Source organism: Budorcas taxicolor, chromosome 4, assembly GCF_023091745.1.
Source record: "Budorcas taxicolor isolate Tak-1 chromosome 4, Takin1.1, whole genome shotgun sequence".
Classification (NCBI taxonomy): Eukaryota; Metazoa; Chordata; class Mammalia; order Artiodactyla; family Bovidae; genus Budorcas; species Budorcas taxicolor.
The window spans coordinates 113,253,532-113,273,619 of record NC_068913.1 but is presented as its reverse complement, the minus strand read 5'-3'; the positions used below and the strand labels follow the sequence as shown (position 1 = coordinate 113,273,619).

The window sequence follows — 20,088 nt, the reverse complement described above, 5'->3', positions numbered from 1 at the left end:
ACTCTCAGTAAAATAATAGATGTTGTGTTTTTGTATTATTTGAATGTGGGAAGCCACCTTTTAGTGTAAAATCATATGCTTTTGAAGGGATGTCCCTGGTACTCTTTAGGAATCATGCAATTTTAACCTTCATTAGAGATGTTACAAATTGTCTAACAATGAACAATTTCTTTTCTCCTCTCCTTCATTTTTTTTTGAAGAGTATGTTTAGTTCCAATCGTCAGAAAATTTTGGAAAGAACAGAAATCTTAAACCAAGAGTGGAAACAGCGAAGAATCCAGCCTGTGCATATCCTGACTTCTGTGAGCTCATTGCGCGGGACCAGGGAGGTTGGTGAACTCACGCGCTGTTCAAATTATCAGTGCATTTTGGTTTTTGCTGTTGCAGTGTTGGTTGGTTATTGAGAGAGAACCATTGACCTCGGATGTCCCTTGTTTTATTGGTGTTTCTCTTTAATGTGCAACTGCTAATGGCTTCTGGCTATTCCTGTAACAGCTCTGGTGTTTAGAATTCTACTTTCACTGTTGTTAGGTAGATTCCTAGACTTTTATAAGACTATTCGTTAAAAAAGAACTTAAAAATACTCTTAAATGTCCTCATCAGATCAAAAGTTAGAGCACGGCTTTCTGACACATACTTTTTTTTCTCCCCCTTCATATGAATTAGCCATGCTGGAAGAAATGTTTCTTTTTCATGCATACTCATGGAGTTAACAAGCATTTTATTATACATTTTGTTTTAAATTCTAGGGCTCACTGGGAATTTTAAAACTTGAGGTCGAGAGGTCAGAATTTCCTTTGTTAATAGCATTTTTTTTGATGAAGAAGTAGATCTTAATCCCTCCAAAAAATTACTGTTTTCCAAGGAAGGCAATAAATCTATGGTAGGTTTATAATGAAGTAACACATTAAAAAGTAGTAGTAGCAAGATGAGGAGAAAATGGCAGAAACTGACACAGTATGAACCAGTCAATAGGATTTTGGTTAAGGTGTTTCAACTTAAGTACCAGTTTTATACAGGAAGACATGACATCATACGAAATGCTACATGAACAGGCATGGAAGCAGAAAGAGGAAAGAAAGTGAGTTGAAATTTAAATTACACCACAGAGTAGATGATTGTTGACCTGCGTGTCTAAACAGGGGATGCATCTAAACAATGGAATGAATTTGTTCTAAAGTGATGTTTTCAATGAGTAGACATTTTTTATAGGGTATTATAATAATTAAGCACTAATTTGCTGTCGTATGAGGCCTGTTGAGGTTGTGTGACGGGCTGGCTTCAAGGACTGGTCAGTGCTACAGATACGGTCCTAGAAGTGGTTTCAGTGATGATGTTCATGGTCTTGATGGTAAAAAAGGCTTGGGATGATTCTTAGTTATTTATACATTTTTGTCAGGTGACAACTCTTTAAGCTCTGATTTGCAGTTGTATAAAATATATTATATGAAAAAAAGTGTTAACACCTTCCAGTCACATGGAACAGATCAGGACCTACACATTGAAGTAAATGGCTTATTAATATGTACTTATTAATGTACATATGTGAATAAAATGTACTAATTAATATTTCATCACTAAAGGTGAAAGGGATCCCTTTCTGTGCTGGTTAGAACATTCTCAAAAGGGATCAGGATGCAGCCTCTCACTGGTTCTTTTGCAAGTTTTGTCTGGTGATTTTCTGGAAGTTTTGAAGTGAAGGAAAAAGAAACCTGGGTTTTTTTCTCCCCAGAGAGAAAAATCTTAGAAATTTGGAGAAATAAAGTAGGAAACACATGGAACACTTGTTTTTGCCACCCATTACAAATCTCAAAATGCTGCCGAAAGCCCAGCCTGCCTTTATAATAAAAGTCGCAGCGGTGGTGATTTCTGGCAGGGTGCTAGGTCTGTTGTGATTTGATCATTGTGATGGCTGTGTTACCCCCTTTTCCATTCCTGAGTGAGGAAACGTAGCTTCAGTTCAGTTCAGTCACTCAGTCGTGTCCAACTCTTTGCAACCCCATGAATCACAGCGCACCAGGCCCCCCTGTCTACCACCAACTCCTGGAGTTCACTCAGACTCACGTCCATCAAGTTGGTGGTGCCATCCAGCCATCTCATCCTCTGTCGTCCCCTTCTCCTGCTGCCTCCAATCCCTCCCAGCATCAGAGTCTTCCAGTGAGTCAACTCTTCGCATGAGGTGGCCAAAGTACTGGAGTTTCAGCTTCAGCATCATTCCTTCCAAAGAACACCCAGGACTGATCTCCTTTAGAATGGACTGGTTGGATCTCCTTGCAGTCCAAGGGACTCTCAAGAGTCTTCTCCAAGACCACAGTTCAAAAGCATCAATTCTTCGGTGCTCAGCCTTCTTCACAGTCCAACTCTCACATCCATACATGACCACAGGAAAAACCATAGCCTTGACTAGACGGACCTTTGTTGGCAAAGTAATGTTTCTGGATGTTCAAGCTGGTTTTAGAAAAGGCAGAGGAACCAGAGATCAAATTGCCAACATCTGCTGGATCATTGAAAACGTAACTTAGAGGGATTAAAGTCAGTTTCCTTGCTCTAATGATCTGATGTGGGCCTGAAAGAGTACACTTTGCTCAGACACATTAAGAAATTATTGAAGTTTGTTATTTATGTACAATTGGAATTGCTCATGATACAATTTTTGGTATTAAGAGTACAGTTTATTCAAATGAATATTTGCTAATTGAATTTTGCTTTTAATTTTGTCAGTAGAGATAAAAGTCATTGAATGTAAAGATGCCTAACTTTTTATTGAGCTTATGGGACAAATGGTAAGAAGAAATTAGTATTTTGATAAAAACAAGTGGTTTTTAAACTTAGTACTCCATGCAGGTTGAGAAGAAGCATTTTCACAAAATAGGAAGGAAAAGGAGGAAAGAAACCCCTAGTCTCAGGGTTCAGGGTTTGTTGCCTGGAGCTCTGACTGGTCAAGCTCCTTATTTTTGAGCCTCTCTTGACAGCTGATTCTGATTCAAATGATTCCTCTTTTATTCCTCCTAGCCTCCCACCCCCTTTAAAACCATCATCACTGACTTTTGGAAGCTGAAGATTTATATAGTTTGTGATGAGCTTTTTGGTGTTATCATAGTAAATGATAGAATTTTAGGGCTAGAAAGGACTTTAGTGATCTGTCTGGTCTCCTTACTTTTCAGATAAGACTATATCTCTGTTTAGTTTTTCTTCAGTTTGAGCATTTCCAAAATAGATAAGTTTATTTTTTACGCTTTGAAAGTTGGAGTCAACTAGGTCAGAAGCAGGGAAAATAGATAAGTTAGCCTATTTTGCAAAGAGTTTCTTTGCAGTAGGCTTGTAGGCTTGACAGAATTTGGGATTGCACTGTTGATCCAGACACCTGAAAAGTCTGTTTCTTTGAACATTTAAGTGCTGTTGTGACACAACTTTAATTAAGTCCTTATCTTTATAAACTCATCCTTTATAAAAGGGCTGTCTTCAGTTTAAATCCTTGGAGCATGATATGATTCACTGACAGTTTTCAGTCATTCACTCAAATACTTTATTCCCTTCTGTACTTGTAGAAGATAGGTGATAATGCTCAGTTTTTTAATGACCAATTTTATCTAGGTTATTTTAGTGAAGAAAATCTGACAAGTTTACTTTCTGATCTGATGAAATGACTTGGGTTCGAGGAGTCCTGCAGTTGACCTGCAGCCACATCTTTGGTCTGCTGTTCTCCTTCACGCGTGCTTTTAGGAGACTTGTGGGACTTAGTTTTTGTTGTTGAAGTTACAAAACCTAAACTGTTGCCCATAGGATTTTAGTACAGAGTATGTCTGTTTTTTCTTTTAGAAAATACTTCTGACTTCTTGAAGATAGTGACTATAATATATATATTTTACATTTATTTCCTTTGCTCTTCAGTTTATCTTTTTTTAAGGAGCGCTCAGCTTTAAAGTGTTATTAAATGATACTTAGAGGCCAAGGGATATACACCATATTGCCGTAACATGTGGCTGTTTATCAAAAACTTGTTTCTTGGTGACATCATTACTTTGTCTTATCAGTAAGTAAAGAACTTTATCTCTTGAGCCTGTACCCAGTGACCATGCTCTGAGAGTGTCTGTTTTTCCAGTTGTAGTGAAGAAGCTGGTTCAGTTACGCTCGTAGTTCTTACTAATGCGTTTCTTTTTGTACATTTTCCGTTTCTTGCTAAAAACCACAAGGTGCTTTTCCTCTTCATTGATTCTTCATATCAAGATTTTTTTTTACTTGTACATATTGTGAATGAAAGGGAGGCTTTCTCAAATGATGTCTGTCTTCTGGGCAACTGGTGTGATTGGTGTAGTATAAAAATATCCTGCCAATATGCATTTTTAGGTTTCCAGGAGAATGTAATGTTCTTGTGAGAATTCTGTGTCTTGTTTACTAATGAAAGGAGTGAGAAATGTGGGGCTTCTTCAGAATGTTTAACACACAAGCAGCATCAGAAGGCCCCCGGGTTCTCACATTCGTGGAACTGAAAGTCTTCTGGACTTTTCAGTACATACAGGTTTGCTCTTCCTAGTGATAGCTTAGAATTTTAAGTTTATCACCTATCATTTGATATTCACAATAATTTTTTTTGTAGGGAGAGGCTTCTGTTGTAATGCAGGACATGTGAGTTCTTTCATGAGTTTGCAATTTGGGCTTATTTTTTATTGAAGGGGAAGAAAAAACTTGTTTACCTGTAAACACCTGACTGCATCATTTGTTGACATGGTCGTGTACTTTTGTCACTTAATTGTAAATAGAAATTACTATACACAAAGAAAAATAACATGCTGGTGTACCCAATATGTACTGGCATCCTCTTTACTTCTCACTCCAACACAGTAATGTGCTTTCTTTCCTTTGCAAATTTCAGGATTAGAGGGCCAGTGTGTCCTGCTCAGCATTTGAGCAAGTGTGGCAAGGAGCTGGGCCCTTTTTCTCAGGTCTTAGAGAGGTGAGGTGTGCTCCCAAGTGAGTGTCTTAACTCTCAGCTTGAGTATACCCATCCTTTCTTGGTTTCTCAAGGAACTGGTTTCTCAGTTGCTTTCTGCTGCTCTCTGTCTCTTTTAACCCTTTGTTGGTTGAATCTTGTATTAACTCTGCCAGTCCTTCCTGCCCATGTAACTTTTTCAAATCACGGCAGCCTTACTTTTTTTCTGGCTTTCTTTGAGTGGAAATAGATGGAACATTACTTCGGTAACCATAAGGAGTTTTTGGCTTTCTTTAAGTGGAAATAGATGGAACGTTACTTCAGTAACCATAAGGAGGTGTTACTTTTCTTTTGAAAGGAAGCTAATGTAAGCATTTTATGCTTTTCCAAGAAGACCATTTAAAAAGAAGAAAGATCACTTAGGTTGATTGAGTTTCTGTTTTATTATTGTATATTAAAGATATATCATACACTTATGTTTGAGTTCATATTTTAAACTTAAGATGATATATCTTAACTTTAAAAAGTGAACTTTTCAAAAATATCAAATGTTTATTTTGTAATCGTAAACTAGCAGAAGTTGTGTTTAATGTGCTGTTTTTCTCTAAGAACACTGTGTATACAGTTTGTGTTTTAAAAATTGTTAAATTGACTATTACAAAGGTCAAAGTCTCTTCTCAAAATGCAAAACCAAATTTTGACAGCTATCTTAAAAACAAACAATGAACCAGAGTCCAAAGAAATGCTTGTCTAGTGAGTCGACAGTGTTGACGATTGTTCATTGCTCTGAAGAAGTAACACTTTTTAGGCCTGGAACTTTTGTCACAGTTTAGCTTGATGTTATGGATTGACTTAAATCCACTGCTTAGGATTCTGTTTGATTTTCTCTTACTAGATTTCGTAAAGGTATATAACTTGAGTACCTTTTTGGGAGGGATGAGTAGATTTCATGAGCTAACTTGGCAACTAATGAGGTACTTTCATAGCAGCTAATGTGAGTATCTGTGTGTTGTGTTAGTCGCTCAGTTGTGTCCAGCTCTCTGTGACCCCATGGACTGTAGCCTACCAGATCTCTGTCCATGGGATTCTCCAGGCAAGAGTGCTGGAGTGGGCTGGCCTTCCTTTCTCCAGGGATCTTGCTGACCCAGGGATCGAACCTGGGTCTCTTGCATTGCAAGCAGATTCTCTACCATCTGAGCCACAGGGAAGCCCCATGTGAATATCTGTAGGTTAATAAAATTTTGTAAAAATCTTTTTCTTAATTAGAAGGTCATTATAAAATATTAACTGTAAAAATTCAAGTAACACAGAAATATATGAAACAGGATACAAAGAAAGGACCCTGTAATTCAACCCTTGTGATTTTGATTCTTTCAGATTTCTTTTTCTGTAACATGTTAGTAATAATGATGATGTATTTAATTTAAAAAACAATTATTCCCAGATAAAACATGTCTGCCACTTGGGGCCATCACTTTACAGTTCTTCAGCAGTGCAAGTGCTTGGTCCTGTGGCTTTGCCACAATTGATTGCCCTGTTCATAACTGATGAACACTTAGGTATTTATTTTTTCCTTTTGCAGTTAGCATTTCTGTGAGTATTCTTCATACACATCTTTTGAGTAAGTTTGTAGGAAAAGTTTCTAGAAACAGTATTACTAGGTCAAGAGGATATGTGTCTATAACATTTTAATATTAACAAATTGACCCCCCAAAGTTTTTTGTTTACACTCTTTACCAACTGATAATAGTAGTGTCTATTTCTCTGTTCTCCCAACGTAAAATGTTAATTTTTGTCAGTGTGATAGGTAAAACACTATTGCAATTTGCTTGCCTTCCTTTTTTCAGCAAAACTAACTATCTGTTGTTTGTTTGTATTTCTTTTATGAGTTGGCTGTTATGGGCTTGGATCTTTTAAAATTGGGTTGAACTTTTTCTTATGATTTTTAAGGACTTTTTATATATTATAAAGACTAGATTTTAATTATCTGTTCTGCAGATTTTTTTCTCCCCATTTTGATGTTATTTCTGATATATTTTGGTTGTACAGGAGTTTTGAATATATATGTAGTTAAGAGTTTCTTCCTTTGATTTTTGTGTTTCTTTAAGGCTGACAAAGCCTTTCTCCACTTCAAGATTATAAATTACCCCATCTTTCCTTCTAGTTCTGTTTTCATTTTTATGTTTTAACATCATTTACCCTATTAGGAATTTCCTGTCCTATAAAGAGTGAGTGGGGAGATTTTGTTTTTGATTTTTTTTCTGTTGTTTTAGCGTCTTTCACTAAATGATGAATCTGTGAGCAACTTGGGAGTAGCATGCCTCTGTTTTGCAAAGATGAGCAGAATTGGCCTGTCTTGTGGTCATGGAGCAGGCTCAGCACCTGCACACAGAGCTCGCTCTTCTCTTGAGACCAAGGTCCCGGGACTGTCCTGTCTCCACTTCAGCCCCTGCTGCCCTGTGGCCTTCAGCCCCACGTCCACTCGTGGGAGCCAGGCTTCACAGCAGCTGTGCTGCCCCAGCTTATGGAAACCACGGCTTTATTCTCTGTTCTGCTTCTTAGTTTTTCTTTTCTTTCTCTTTTTTTTCCAATGATAGAAGTGATCTTACTCACCTCTCATGGGACCCTTACTGAACTAGGTACTTGAGTTTGCCTCTCATGGACAAGCAGGACTCTGGTTACCTGCCTTACACGCTGTTGGGTGTTTTTGTGGTCCTACCAACTCTTGTCCTGTGACTATATTTATTCTGCTTCTGATCTGTAGGATTTTAGTGGAACTGCAGATTAAGAGGGGACGATTTACTCTTACAGCACCCTTCAGATTCAGACCAGAGTTGGGTTCTTAAGTTACTATACTAACTAGATTTATAGATCTGTCATCTCCTCACTCAGGAGCTTAGATGCAGGGAGGAGCTTTAAGGTCCCAATATCCTGACATTGCCCTTCACATGTTACCTGTTTTCTGTGAAATGCTATATATGCCCCCGTGTCCCGCCCAGAGGATGCTTGTAGGATGATGACATCTTTCTGTTCTCAAGTAAGCTCAGAGCAGGAGCCTAGGCGGAGCTTCTCCTCTAGTCCCGGCGGCTCTGCAGCACACATACTCAGCACTAGAACAGGAAATATCTGCAGTCTGAACCACTCTTGTACTCCTTAGCTCCCAAGGCCTTGATTAGCTGCTTTTATTAACTGTAAAAGTCTTTGGTTCAAGACCTCATCAGGATGTTTGATTTCTGACCACCCTTCCGTCCTCTAGCCGCCCTTCTCCTAATCCTTCTAACTCCTGTTAGGAGCTCACTTCTACTGTGAGCTTTTCTTGACCTAAACTTGATACTTAACCTCATTCCAGTTTTCTCTTCAGTATTTCCTTCACATGAAAGCAGTCTGAAATTAAGTTATGTACACTATCATTTTCACCAGAGGGCTAGCTAATTTAAAACTTGGTGAATCATCTTGTCTCTGCTGAAATCGTGAGGAATATGAGTACTTTCAGAAATCACCCTCAGCTTTTCCCTGGAGTTGGGTGGCAGCCGATACTTTCTTTCCTACACTTTAGATGTGAGACAGTCCTTATTGTTTTTACTCGGAAAAGCTAAAGGATATTAGACAATATTAACAGTTCATTGTGTCTCTGGCTTGAATTGAGTGGACCAACCAGGATCCAAGAATATTTTTAACTTGGCTAACCGGGTGTATTTTTTTCCCCTGACTATACGGAAGCTGGACTTAACCCTCCTAATGTAAAGACTGCTGAGAGTCCGGGTGGCTGTGGCCATGCCCTTCGGGATGTCCCACTGTAAGAGGGGGAGTTATGCCTGTCTCCTAGGGTAGTGGTGGATTTTAAAGAAGCTAACTCTGGTAACGTCTCTAGCACAGTGCTCGGCACGTAGTAGGGTGTGTTAATTTCTTTCCCTTCCCTGCAGGCCACTCACCTGCTCTTCCCTCTACGATTTTCCATAACACAGTTTTTACTTGGAACCAGCCTTCTGCCAAGAGTCTCAGTTTGGTTGTGTACTCCTACAACTACTATTTTTGGCTTGACTTCCCTCTCCAGCTCCCAGTGGTCCAGCCACACAGTCGCCTATTGTACCAGCTGGTTGATGTAAGTCTATCCATCCTCAGAGGAACCTAGTCACTTACCAGTAAGCTGTGTTTCTCTGAAAATGTAGCATCCTTGATAACTCATGTAGTCGTTTTCTTTCTTTCTTTACCATCATTGATGGGTTACCTGCAACAGCTTCCTTGTGTGATCCTCAAGTTGGACCTAGAATTAGAGAATTTGACTGGTTGATGTATAGGTCTCCTAGTGAGATCCTGAGCCCAAGGCTTTGATCAGGTAAAAGGCTCTGGAGACCCAGGAGGCCAAAGCCCTATTCAGTCTTCTGAGTGACATGAGACTTGGTAGCGTAAACTGTCAAGGATGATACATTTTCAAAGAAAAAAAGTTACTGGTAAGTAACTGGGATTTTTCAGTAATTTTCCTGTAAGTCAATGAATAAGAATTCCCAAACTTGTTTTACCAGCAAATGCTTTTGCATTTGAATATTATTTCATAAACGAAAGGGATATGGTTTTTAGTTAATAGTTAAAGAATGGGATAGAGTTTCTAGAGATAATGCTTAGATAACGAGGTGGGTATAGACCTTCAATTTGTTACTTAGGTTTTCTTGTAGCTTTAAAAGAAATGGAAGTCGAAGTCTACATTGGGGAAAAGTCAGCAAATGCAGTCGGTTCATTCCGGGAACATTTTTTGAGTGCCTACTCTTTTTTGAGACACTGTGCTGAGTATTGTTGTGAGACAGATGTAGCACCGCGCTCTGCCCTCAGAGAGCTTATTTCCAGCCCCTTGGTAACACTTAGGACTGAGAATTGAGGTCTAGGTGAGGGGTGTGGCAGGTGTGGGGTGGGTACCCAGTGCTGCGGCCTTTGCCATCTTATTTTCTGTGCTTCTCTAAGTTCTTTCTGTTCACGGAGACGTGCCCTTGTTCAGTGGACTCAGCATCTTCAGGACACTGGAGCAGACCGGCGGGGCGGAGCTCCCCCCCAACCCCGTCTGGTGGTTGAGTAGGACACGCAGCTCTCTCTCCTCCTCTGAGTGTGACCTTGGGTTTGTCAGAGTTGGAGAGGCAGCCGCTCCCCCTTGTCCCCCAGGCTTTAAAGGGGACCAGTCTTCAGAATTAAAGTCACTGAATTAATTTGCCTCCACCATGTGTAAAACAAAACTCAAAAACTCCCAATTTGTTTTGCAAGGAATGAAATTGTTTTGAACTTAAAACCTCTGGACAGTGTATATCACTTTATTCTGTAGTTACAGCCACTCCTTGCCCCACTGTTAGCTGGTTAAGTAACTTAAGAAGAAGGAATGAAGACGTGGTAGGAAGAGGGGAAGAGGAAGATGTGGGGGAGAAGATGCTCGGCATATAGCACCTCGTGCACGAGCATCCGGGAAGGGCTGGAGCGCACGGATGAGGCTCCTGGGTGTAGCAGCCAGACTGAGGCTTCCATCCTGGCTTGGCAGTTGACTGTCTTGCTGACCAGGCAAGTTATTTAACTTCTTTGAACCTCAGTCTCCTCCTCATCGTGCAATCGCGATGCTAAAGGCTAAGATGAGGAGTGGTTACGATAATGCATATGAAGCACTTAGCACAGTGCCTGCAACATAGTACGTGCTCAATAAATGTTAACTGCTCTTATTATTGGACGGATGCATGAGGAATTGCTTCAGAGGCCAAGGGAGGAACCGGGGAAAGATTGCGGGTTCTGGAGCTTAGTCAACTGTTCACACTGTCTTACTTACTCGAGCCATGAGCTCTCTAGTGTTACCTTTGATCTTTGCCCTTTTGGAAAGCAAATTAATGGGTTAACCACTGTCACAGTTTTTCCTAACTGCTCTATCTTTAAACCTTCCCTTCCACTGAGGAAGGAACTGTTTTTGTGCCGGGTGACTGTGACTATCGGAAGATTGTTCCCCTGGCCCAAGGACATGCTGAGGGCCAGGTGGGCCTGGAGGCCAAAGACTTCCACTCTGATTTCACCAAATCTAGCCCTGCTATTTTAAAATCTTCTTAGATGAAAATGAATCATATAATAATCGTGTGTGTTGTATAGATATGACTTTTTTGGTTTCATTTTACTACTTCAATTCTACTTCTTTTTGCTCTGTTCTCATGGATTATTTGTCAAGGGCATTTTTGAGATGGCTCCGGAGACCTGACCATTGGGTATCGGAGCTCCTTAAGAGAAGCTGGATTCCTAGACAGGGTGAAGTGCTGTGGTCTTTGGACACAGATCTCTACCGTATTTCATCAAGTCAAAGATGCAAACTTTTAAACATTTTAACATCTGAAACTGGCATGCATCTTAGAGTCACTATGATAAAATATTGTGTTATAGTTTAATTGGCAACATTATTTTCTTAATGATGCAGAAGGTAATGGTGTGCTTTAAAATTCATGTCATCATAAATTGGATGAAATACGGTATAATATTTCAGGGGACTATATGTACTTAACTGGTATTAGAGATGCGGTATCCTGACAGTGTGTGTATTGGGTAAGAAGAGGGGCTCCAGAGTCAGACTTTCTGGGCTTAAATTCTAGCCCTGACTCATGTATGACTTCGGGCCAGTTATGTATCCTTTCTCTCAGTTTTCTCCCCTGTAAAATGGGCACTAAGGATAGTCCCCATCTTACAGCGCTGTGATGAGGACTGAATATGAGACATGTAAGTGTTTAAAATAGTGCCTAGCACATAGAAAGTGCTTAATGACATTAGCTATTATTATTAATAATTTAGGGATTACAGTTCTGCAGAATTGATTTGAATCCATTTTGTTGTGATTGAAACTCACATCTGCTACCTTCAATATTTGTGTATCATCTGATAATATCAGCAGACACTTGGCTTTTTAAAAAGGGAAGGTAAAGATAATGGTGAATCCAACAAGTTTCTAAATTCTTATTTAGTAAGACTATGTTATTGTTGCACGTAGTTGAGATGTAAACAAAATTAAGCAGTGAGGTAGGAAATTTATGGTGAAAGCAAAGAGCAGTTAATCTGAGGCCAACACAAATATAATATTTGATTCTTAGTGGTACTGGTAAATATGGGAGGTGTTGGAAGAATTTTGAAAATTTTCAAAATCTGAAGCTCTTTTGGTCACTGAGTAAAAGAGGAGAGAATGCTTTTTGGTTTTTACCAACTTACTGTCTCAGGTAAAGAAATTTACTTTTCAAAATGATGTAAGTAGGCAGCATCTCTTTATAATATGATGACTGAGGCTCAGGTTGTCCTTTTATTCTTATGAGTCAGTTTTATTTTTTCTGTTCTAGTGTTCGGTGACCAGTGACTTGGATTTCCCAACACAAGTCATCCCATTAAAGACTCTGAATGCGGTTGCTTCAGTACCCATAATGTATTCTTGGTCTCCTCTGCAGCAGAATTTCATGGTATGTAAATAATGTGTCTTCTTATTTTGTAATTACTTCTTTTAACCAAAGCATAATTTTCATGTCAAGGTAAGTCAAGATTTTGTTGTTGTTCAGTCACTAAATTGTGTCTGACTCTTTGCAACCCCATGCACTGCAGCACACCAGGCTTCCCTGTCCATCACCAACTTCCGGAGCTTGCTCAAACTCATGTCCTTCAAGGTGGTGATGCCATCCAACCATCTCATCCTCTGTCGTCCCCTTCTCTTCCTGCCTTCAATCTTGCCCAGCATTAGGGTCTTTTCCAGTGAGTCAGTTCTTTGCATCAGGTGACCAAAGTATTGGAGTTTCAGCTTAAGCATCAGTCCTTCCGATGAATATTAGGACTGATTTCCTTCAGGATTGACCAATTTGATCTCCTTGCACTCCAAGGGACTCTAAAGAGTCTTCTCCAACACCATAGTTCAAAAGCATCAATTCTTCAGTGCTCAGCTTTCTTTATAGTCCAGCTCTCACATCCATTCATGACTACTGGAAAAACCATAGCTTTGATTAGACGGCGGAGTTTGTCTTTGTTGGCAGAGTAATGTCTCTGCTTTTTAATATGCTGTCCAGGTCTGAAGCCTAGCTTGAAGGATTCTGAGCATGTTTTTGCTAGCATATGAAATGAGTGCAATTGTACAGCCGAGTGAACATTCTTTGGCATTACCTTTCTTTGGGATTGGAATGAAAACCAATCTTTTCCAGTCCTGTGGCCACTGCTGAGTTTTCCAAATTTGCTGGCATTTTGAGTATAGCACTTTAACAGCATCATCTTTTAGGATTTCAAATAGCTCCGGTAGAATTCTATCACATCCACTAGTTTTGTTCGTAGAAATCTTTCAAGATAGTATAAGTAAAAGTAACTATCAAAATGGGAACACTTGGAGTAATTTTTTAAACCAATTACTATATATATTTTTAAGCCTTTTCAGTGTTGATGTTGCTTTTAGTCCTTTTTAATTTTTTTTTTTTTTGGCTTTTATTTACTCCTTTTAAGTTAAAATATTCTCCAAAGGTAAAGTATTAAGCAAAAACCATACCTGGGATTTAAAATACATTTAAAAGATGAAGCTTCTAATTCTTGCTCTTAAAGATGTTAGTATCCTGCAATCTCAGTCTGACTTTGAGATTTTGTTAAGTGAGAGCTTATTATTTAAAACAGTTTTAGGCAGCATGTTATTAAATGATAATGTATGCTATGAAATAGTCTCAGTATAAGGTTAGTTATTTTTCCACAGTAGCTTTTGTTATGAAATAAATGCTAGTATTTAATTCTTTATGGAAGTAGGATGAAGGAGAGGAGGGAACAAAAGAGAAGTTAAAGTGTGCATTCTGACTTGTGTTGTTAAATTAAAAATACATAGTTTTATTACTTACTTAATATATAAAATAATAGGGCTATTGAAATGTTGATGGAAGTCCTTGGTGAGCCTACTTTAGAGCACTGCCTGCTAGATTTTTCAATAAATAGGTGTTTCTAAAATCCTCAGTAACTTTTCTCAGTGGAGGCTTAAAGGTAAACTTGAGATTCTCGTTTGCCATTGCGTAGATTTGTGTATTTAAGGCTTTATTCAAAAACATTTGGTTTGAGAATCATATTTCAAGAACTTCTGAGAGGGCTCATATTTTCATAGACTGAAATTCTGAAAGAATATAGTGTTTTAAACTTGGCAGTAAATTTTTTAACCTTTTGAAAACACTGAGGTATGGTCAGTTTATACGGTTGTGTTAGTTTCAGGTGTACAGCAAAGTGATTCCTTTGAGGATTCTTTTCCCTTATAGATTATTACAAGATATTGCGTATAGGTCCCTGTTGTTTTATGGATAATCATGTGTATCTGTCAGCCCTCCCATTGTAATTCATCTCCTCCTCCAAAGTTGTCAGTGTTATTTATGAATCAGCCTTGGCTTTTGCTAGTGATGAAAGCCAGATTAGGCAGACTCTTCTTTTTTATGGCTAGGGTATGTCCTGCAGTTGCAAAGGTTATATGGATATAATTGGGAAGACAAAAAATAGCCAACTGTCATTTAATTTTGGCTTGTGTCCAAAATAATGAACTTTCCCAGTTTTAAATGGGGTTTAGTGCAGGTGAGGTGTGCTGGCAGCAAGGCTCAGGAGTTGTATATGAGGTTGACTCTGAATAGAACAGTACATCAACACCTACATTTTCATTTTATATGCCATGTGCACTTTTCTTCCCAGTTTGCCTTTTCTTTGTTTGTCTAAGGTACTGTGATCTTTGTGAACTCTGCACCTGTCCTGAATTTGTTATGTAGGAATTATTTGAAAAACTCCCTGTGTTTTCCTGTTTCCTCTCTGCTCCTACCTGACAGCTCCTGTGTGTCCTGGCCTTTTCCCAGCCTTTTCCTCTGTGTCAGTCATGGGCCAGCCTGAGGCACCTCACACTTAAATTGTTGCCATTTTCTCATCTTCACCAGTCTGTTCTGTTATCACAATTTCTTTCTACAATTCTGTTTTTAATCAATACCTTGTTCAAAGGCCTCTTCAGACTCAGACCTATCCTTTTTTTAAATAAGTCTCCTTACTTAGATACGGACTTCAGAAACGTTGTGTCTTTATCTATAATTACTCTTCAACATTTTTTTACTGAAAGTTCTCTTCCCCCAAGAACATCAGCTTCCTGTCCCTTGTTTTCTTGAAGTCCTGTGTCCTCTCTGAACTTTCTTTGACTGGCTCTTTCCTGCTCAGCCAGCACCCCCTTTCTTTCCTGGCATCTTCCAAACTGTGATATAAACTCATCTGCCATCTTTATTAGCACTGTCAGGTTTGATAAGTCTTGTTCATAGTATTGAAACATTTTGTTATTGTAGAATGTTCCTATTTTATGAATGAGAGTAAATCCTTTGCCATAACCGGTAATGAACCATCCATATTTTACATGCCTAGAATTTATTACGTTGACTATGATAAGTTGATCAAGTGAAGTTTGGAAGTCCTCACTTAGTTTTTTTCCTTTTGAGGCATTGTTATTTATGGTTGGCTTTGATAAGCTGTATTTTGTCGACCCTGAGATGCTTTTAAACGCCTGAAGCAGGAACATGTCTTCAAATGGTTGATGGGCAACACCGTAACTTGTGGCGTGTTCCTGTTTTAGAGGGACATGAAGTGATGATAAATTGTAGTGATTGATTCTGTAATAGAGTATTTTTTCTTAAGATTTTTCCCTATAAACAGTTTTCTCAGATATTGATGAGAAGCATCATTTATTTCTTTGTAGCTTTTAGAGTTTGCTCCTATTTTAGATCTGGAGAACTGGGTATGGACATCTGCTTAGGAAAAAATACTGTATTTCAGTTATATTACATTTCCTTTTTAAAAAATGTTGGTACTTAGGATGTGTCTATTTTTTAAATGTATTTATTTATTTCACTTTTAGGTGGAAGATGAAACTGTTTTACATAACATTCCATACATGGGGGATGAAGTTTTAGACCAGGATGGGACTTTCATTGAAGAACTAATAAAAAATTATGATGGAAAAGTACACGGGGATAGAGGTGAGCCATGTGTTTATTCTCTTGGAAAAAGGGCCAGAGAATTGATATTTTGATTTGTTTTTTCAAATGTCAGTATGAAAAAGATTTTTTAAAAACTAAAACTGCTGGATTGGCCTGGGCTAAAATTTTAAGTGTTTTCCCTATCTATTTTTAAATTAAAGGATTGTATATGCCGCTTGGAAATGATTCATAGTTGGTTATCAAAAAACTGTGTCAATCACATGCAAATTAAATAGAATTGTTTGAATGTATATAGATTTTAAGGTTCTTTAGCAATGAAATGGGTTAGGATTAGGGCCCTGCTTATGTAACATGGGCTCCAAAAGGCCTTGTGATCAAAATGACGTTCTCTGCTAGGCCACCACAGGACCTGAAGTCCTGGCATTAGAACCACAGCTTTGTGCATTAACAGGAGACCTGTTAAAGGGCCTGGCAGGAGGGTGGCATGTAATAGCCTCTTGTCCCCTCACGAGTGGACAGCACAGTCTGGTGGATACGATGTTTAGAGAGAGGCGAAGGCCTTGTTTAGTTTCTGGAGAATTAGGCCGTGGTCGCTGGCACTGGAAACTTGTGAAAATGACAGGTGTTGAGGATAAATTCTACTTCCAGCTTTGCCTGAGGCCAGTCCTGGAAATGACCTTTCTCCCCAATTTTATAATAATTATGGTGTTGTAGTGCCGATTGATAGGCTCCAGTTGTTTCTTACAAATTAGAAAAAAGCATGGTATACTTTTGTGTATTTCTGATATTTGATTTGATGAATTTCAGAATGTGGGTTTATAAATGATGAAATTTTTGTGGAGCTGGTGAATGCTCTTGGTCAGTACAATGATGATGATGACGATGATGACGGAGATGATCCTGATGAAAGAGAAGGAAACCAGAAAGATCTAGAGGAGAGTCGAGAAGGTACATCTGTCTTGTTAGGTTTGTGTGTAGCCATATCAGCGTTTTTTCAAAAAATTAGAATACAGGTAAACTTTTCTTTTTTTTTCTTCTGTTAAATATCACACCAGGGGTAGTATAATCAAAATTATAATACTGTTTGTAACGTTTCATCCTGCACCTGTGAGTCTTTTATTTCCCTTGGCTAGCAAAAGAATGTACAGTTTTTAGGTTTCCCTGGACAATTATCTTAATTATTGTAATATGTAACATCAGTCTTTGACTATGTACAGGTTATGTGCTTGTCAATTTATATCACTTTATATGTGTATAGACATTTAATCCTCCTAATATTGCATGTGGAATAAGGTGGATTTTATCCTCAGATCCACTTCATAGTTGAGATGGATTCAGTGAGGTGAAGTAACTTAAGATCACAGCATTGGGAAGAAAGAGAACCCAGAAAATTCTCTGTTGGAAACCAGCTCTGATTGACCCCAGGGCACATGCTCTAACTTGTATACTAATTACGGATTACCAGAGAAGTTAGAGGGTCCCAACTTAGAGCCGGGGTTGGAAGAGACTTGACATGAAGTCAGCATAGAAGAATTTTGGGGGAAATTGTAGTTTCAAAGAAGCGTACTGTTCTCATAATCGGTGCCTTAGCGATCATGTGGGCCCTCGTTTACAGATGAAACATGCAGGTGGGTCCGTGACGGGATAAGGTCACAGCAGCAGTCAGTGGCTGAGCTGGGATCAGAGCCTGGGTTTTTCTGCCTCCAGGTGCACTTGAAACTTTGCATATTTGATTTTGAGTTTTGTCTGACCCACCAGCATTCCAGATACTTGTAAAATAGGTTAGAAGTGAGAGAGACACAGAGTTGATAATTTCTTGAGAAATCAGCATTGTTAAGTGTAGACAAAATGAAACATTGGTGAGCTCGTTCACTTTCATTCTTTTTTCCTTCCGCATTTCCCTGTTTAGATAAAGAAAGCCGTCCACCTCGGAAATTTCCTTCTGATAAAATTTTTGAAGCTATTTCCTCAATGTTTCCAGATAAGGGCACAGCAGAAGAGCTAAAGGAAAAGTAAGATTTGTTCTTTTGAGATGGTCTTGCTGTGTGTGGTAGGTCACTCACCATTCTGGTTTATTAGAAACGGAGCTAATATAGCTGATGAACCCGCTGCTTTGTGTGTTCAGTGTCTGCAGGATACTTGAACTAATACGTGTGTGTATCTGTGGTACCCTGGGCTGTGTTTATCATAGATGGAAGAAGTGTGCGTGAGTGCGCACACATGCACACACACACAATCTATAGGAGTGTGTGTAAGAGGAAATTTCTCTGGACACCCATCGAAATGTTACTGTCATGGCTGTTTCGTTCTAATGAATATAATCACATTATTCATGACAAATGATATCTGTGAATGTTTCTTGATGTACCATGTGTAATGTTTAATTGGCTCTTCATCTAAATAAAGATTGCTATAGGCTAGACCCTTTTCTGTGTTTTAGGCGAGATAAAATATCAAAAATAATACATAGAAAGCTTGTAGAAACTTATGTTCAAGAATGTGGTTCTGGTTTTACCCTCACGTGACTTTCTTTCGGTTGATGTCAGGTACAAAGAACTCACAGAGCAGCAGCTCCCGGGTGCGCTTCCTCCTGAGTGCACCCCCAACATAGACGGACCAAACGCCAAGTCTGTCCAGAGGGAGCAGAGCTTGCATTCGTTTCATACGCTTTTCTGTAGGCGATGTTTTAAATATGACTGCTTCCTACATCGTAAGTGCAGTTATTGTACGTTTTCATTTTCTATCTTCGTTGTGGAATTATGTGTTAAATCAACTTGGAAAGTGTTGTCATTTATTACCACTAGGATCTGTCATTTAATCTTACAGTTATGACTGAAAAATATGTTAGAATCAAAGTATTGGTATTTTTTAATTTGTTGCTTGAGGTTGCTCTGAAGTCTTTTTGCACATGTTAAGTTGGGACTACTGTCTCCCCTCACTCAGAATACAGGCCAGTAATTTTTCCATAAATGTTAACCTCATGGTGGTTTTGTGATAAAACTCACTGTGCACTAGCTGATAGCCCGGGGCAGCATTCTCTATGCTGATGAACAGGTTTTGTCAAATAAGAAATTGGCTAAAGGGAATTCCCTTTTGGCTCAGTAGTTGGACTCTGCGCTTTCACTGCCAAGGGTACTAAGATCCCACAGGCTGCTAAAAAGGTGTTTATGTATCTATTCTTGTCTGTTGAGTGTTAAGTCTGGTGTTTGGAGTTGGGGAGAGGGTCCTCTAAGTTGATTTTAAAAACACCTGCATTTGAATACAGGTAAAGCATATAATGTTCTTAATGAAATTTATATATATGATACTACTTTATTTTTTCTGATTCTGCTGGAGAATGAGGTTTCTTACTAAATCTTCCAGGTTTAAGTACAATTTAAAGAGTACTAGTGACTTTGGAGGCATGCGTTGTGAAAATACATTTCATACCTCCTGGTTCTGAATAAGAAGGGTTTGCTTAATACAGGTTAGCTTTTTCTGTATTAGACTTTTGTGCAGCTGGCTATCTGTGGCGTAACACCTTTGTCCATGTGCTAGGTAGGCTCATGTTGCTTTGTCCTTTTAGAGTTCCTGGGTCCGCCTTTTGTAGCTTCTTCCCTCTGTCCAGTGGTACCTCTTGTGTTAATTAGCCTGCCCAAGCAACTGGATCTTGCCTTGTTTTGAATTTCTGCTCTATCTGCTTATGTTTTCTATGGCACATAATATGTTATGCAGTGTGTATCTCGGTCTGGAAATAGTCGTGTGTGTGAACTATGAGTGGTTTAGTTACCTTAAGTTAGAAAGCCTTGAAGTAGACTTTCAGAGTTATCATTGTATCTTCCACGTCCTTGCTGTTGTTATCCACACTCCCAGTGTAGTTTACATGGATGATTTGACAGTTTTAATAGTTGCAGAAGCCAGCTATTTGTTACCCTGGCCATTGTAGAGTTATGAGATACCTTACCTTTTTTTGGGCTTGGCAGCCTTGTTTTCAGAACACAACCCATGAACTAATTGAAATGAAGTGAAGTGAAAGTCGCTCAGTCGTGTCCAACTCTTTGCGACCCCATGGACTATACATTCCATGGAATTCTCCAGGCCAGAATACTAGAGTGGATAGCCTTTCCCTTCTCCAGGGGATCTTCTCAACCCAGGGATCGAACCTGTCTCCTGCATTGTAGGCAGATTCTTTATCAGCTGAGCCACAAGGGAAGTTGTCTTGAATTGCAT

The 20,088-nt window shown here is 39.0% G+C and overlaps 1 protein-coding gene across 1 annotated transcript in view; it reads left to right on the top strand.

The window, feature by feature from the left end:
* EZH2 (enhancer of zeste 2 polycomb repressive complex 2 subunit) overlaps positions 1 to 20,088 on the top strand; it is a 56,611-nt gene that overhangs the window by 23,460 nt on the left and 13,063 nt on the right. The window contains exons 3-8 of the mRNA XM_052638459.1: positions 201 to 329; positions 12,262 to 12,378; positions 15,798 to 15,918; positions 16,687 to 16,827; positions 17,789 to 17,891; positions 18,426 to 18,589. Of these exons, the coding sequence (XP_052494419.1) occupies positions 201 to 329; positions 12,262 to 12,378; positions 15,798 to 15,918; positions 16,687 to 16,827; positions 17,789 to 17,891; positions 18,426 to 18,589 (775 nt within the window). The remainder of the gene's footprint in view (positions 1 to 200; positions 330 to 12,261; positions 12,379 to 15,797; positions 15,919 to 16,686; positions 16,828 to 17,788; positions 17,892 to 18,425; positions 18,590 to 20,088) is intronic.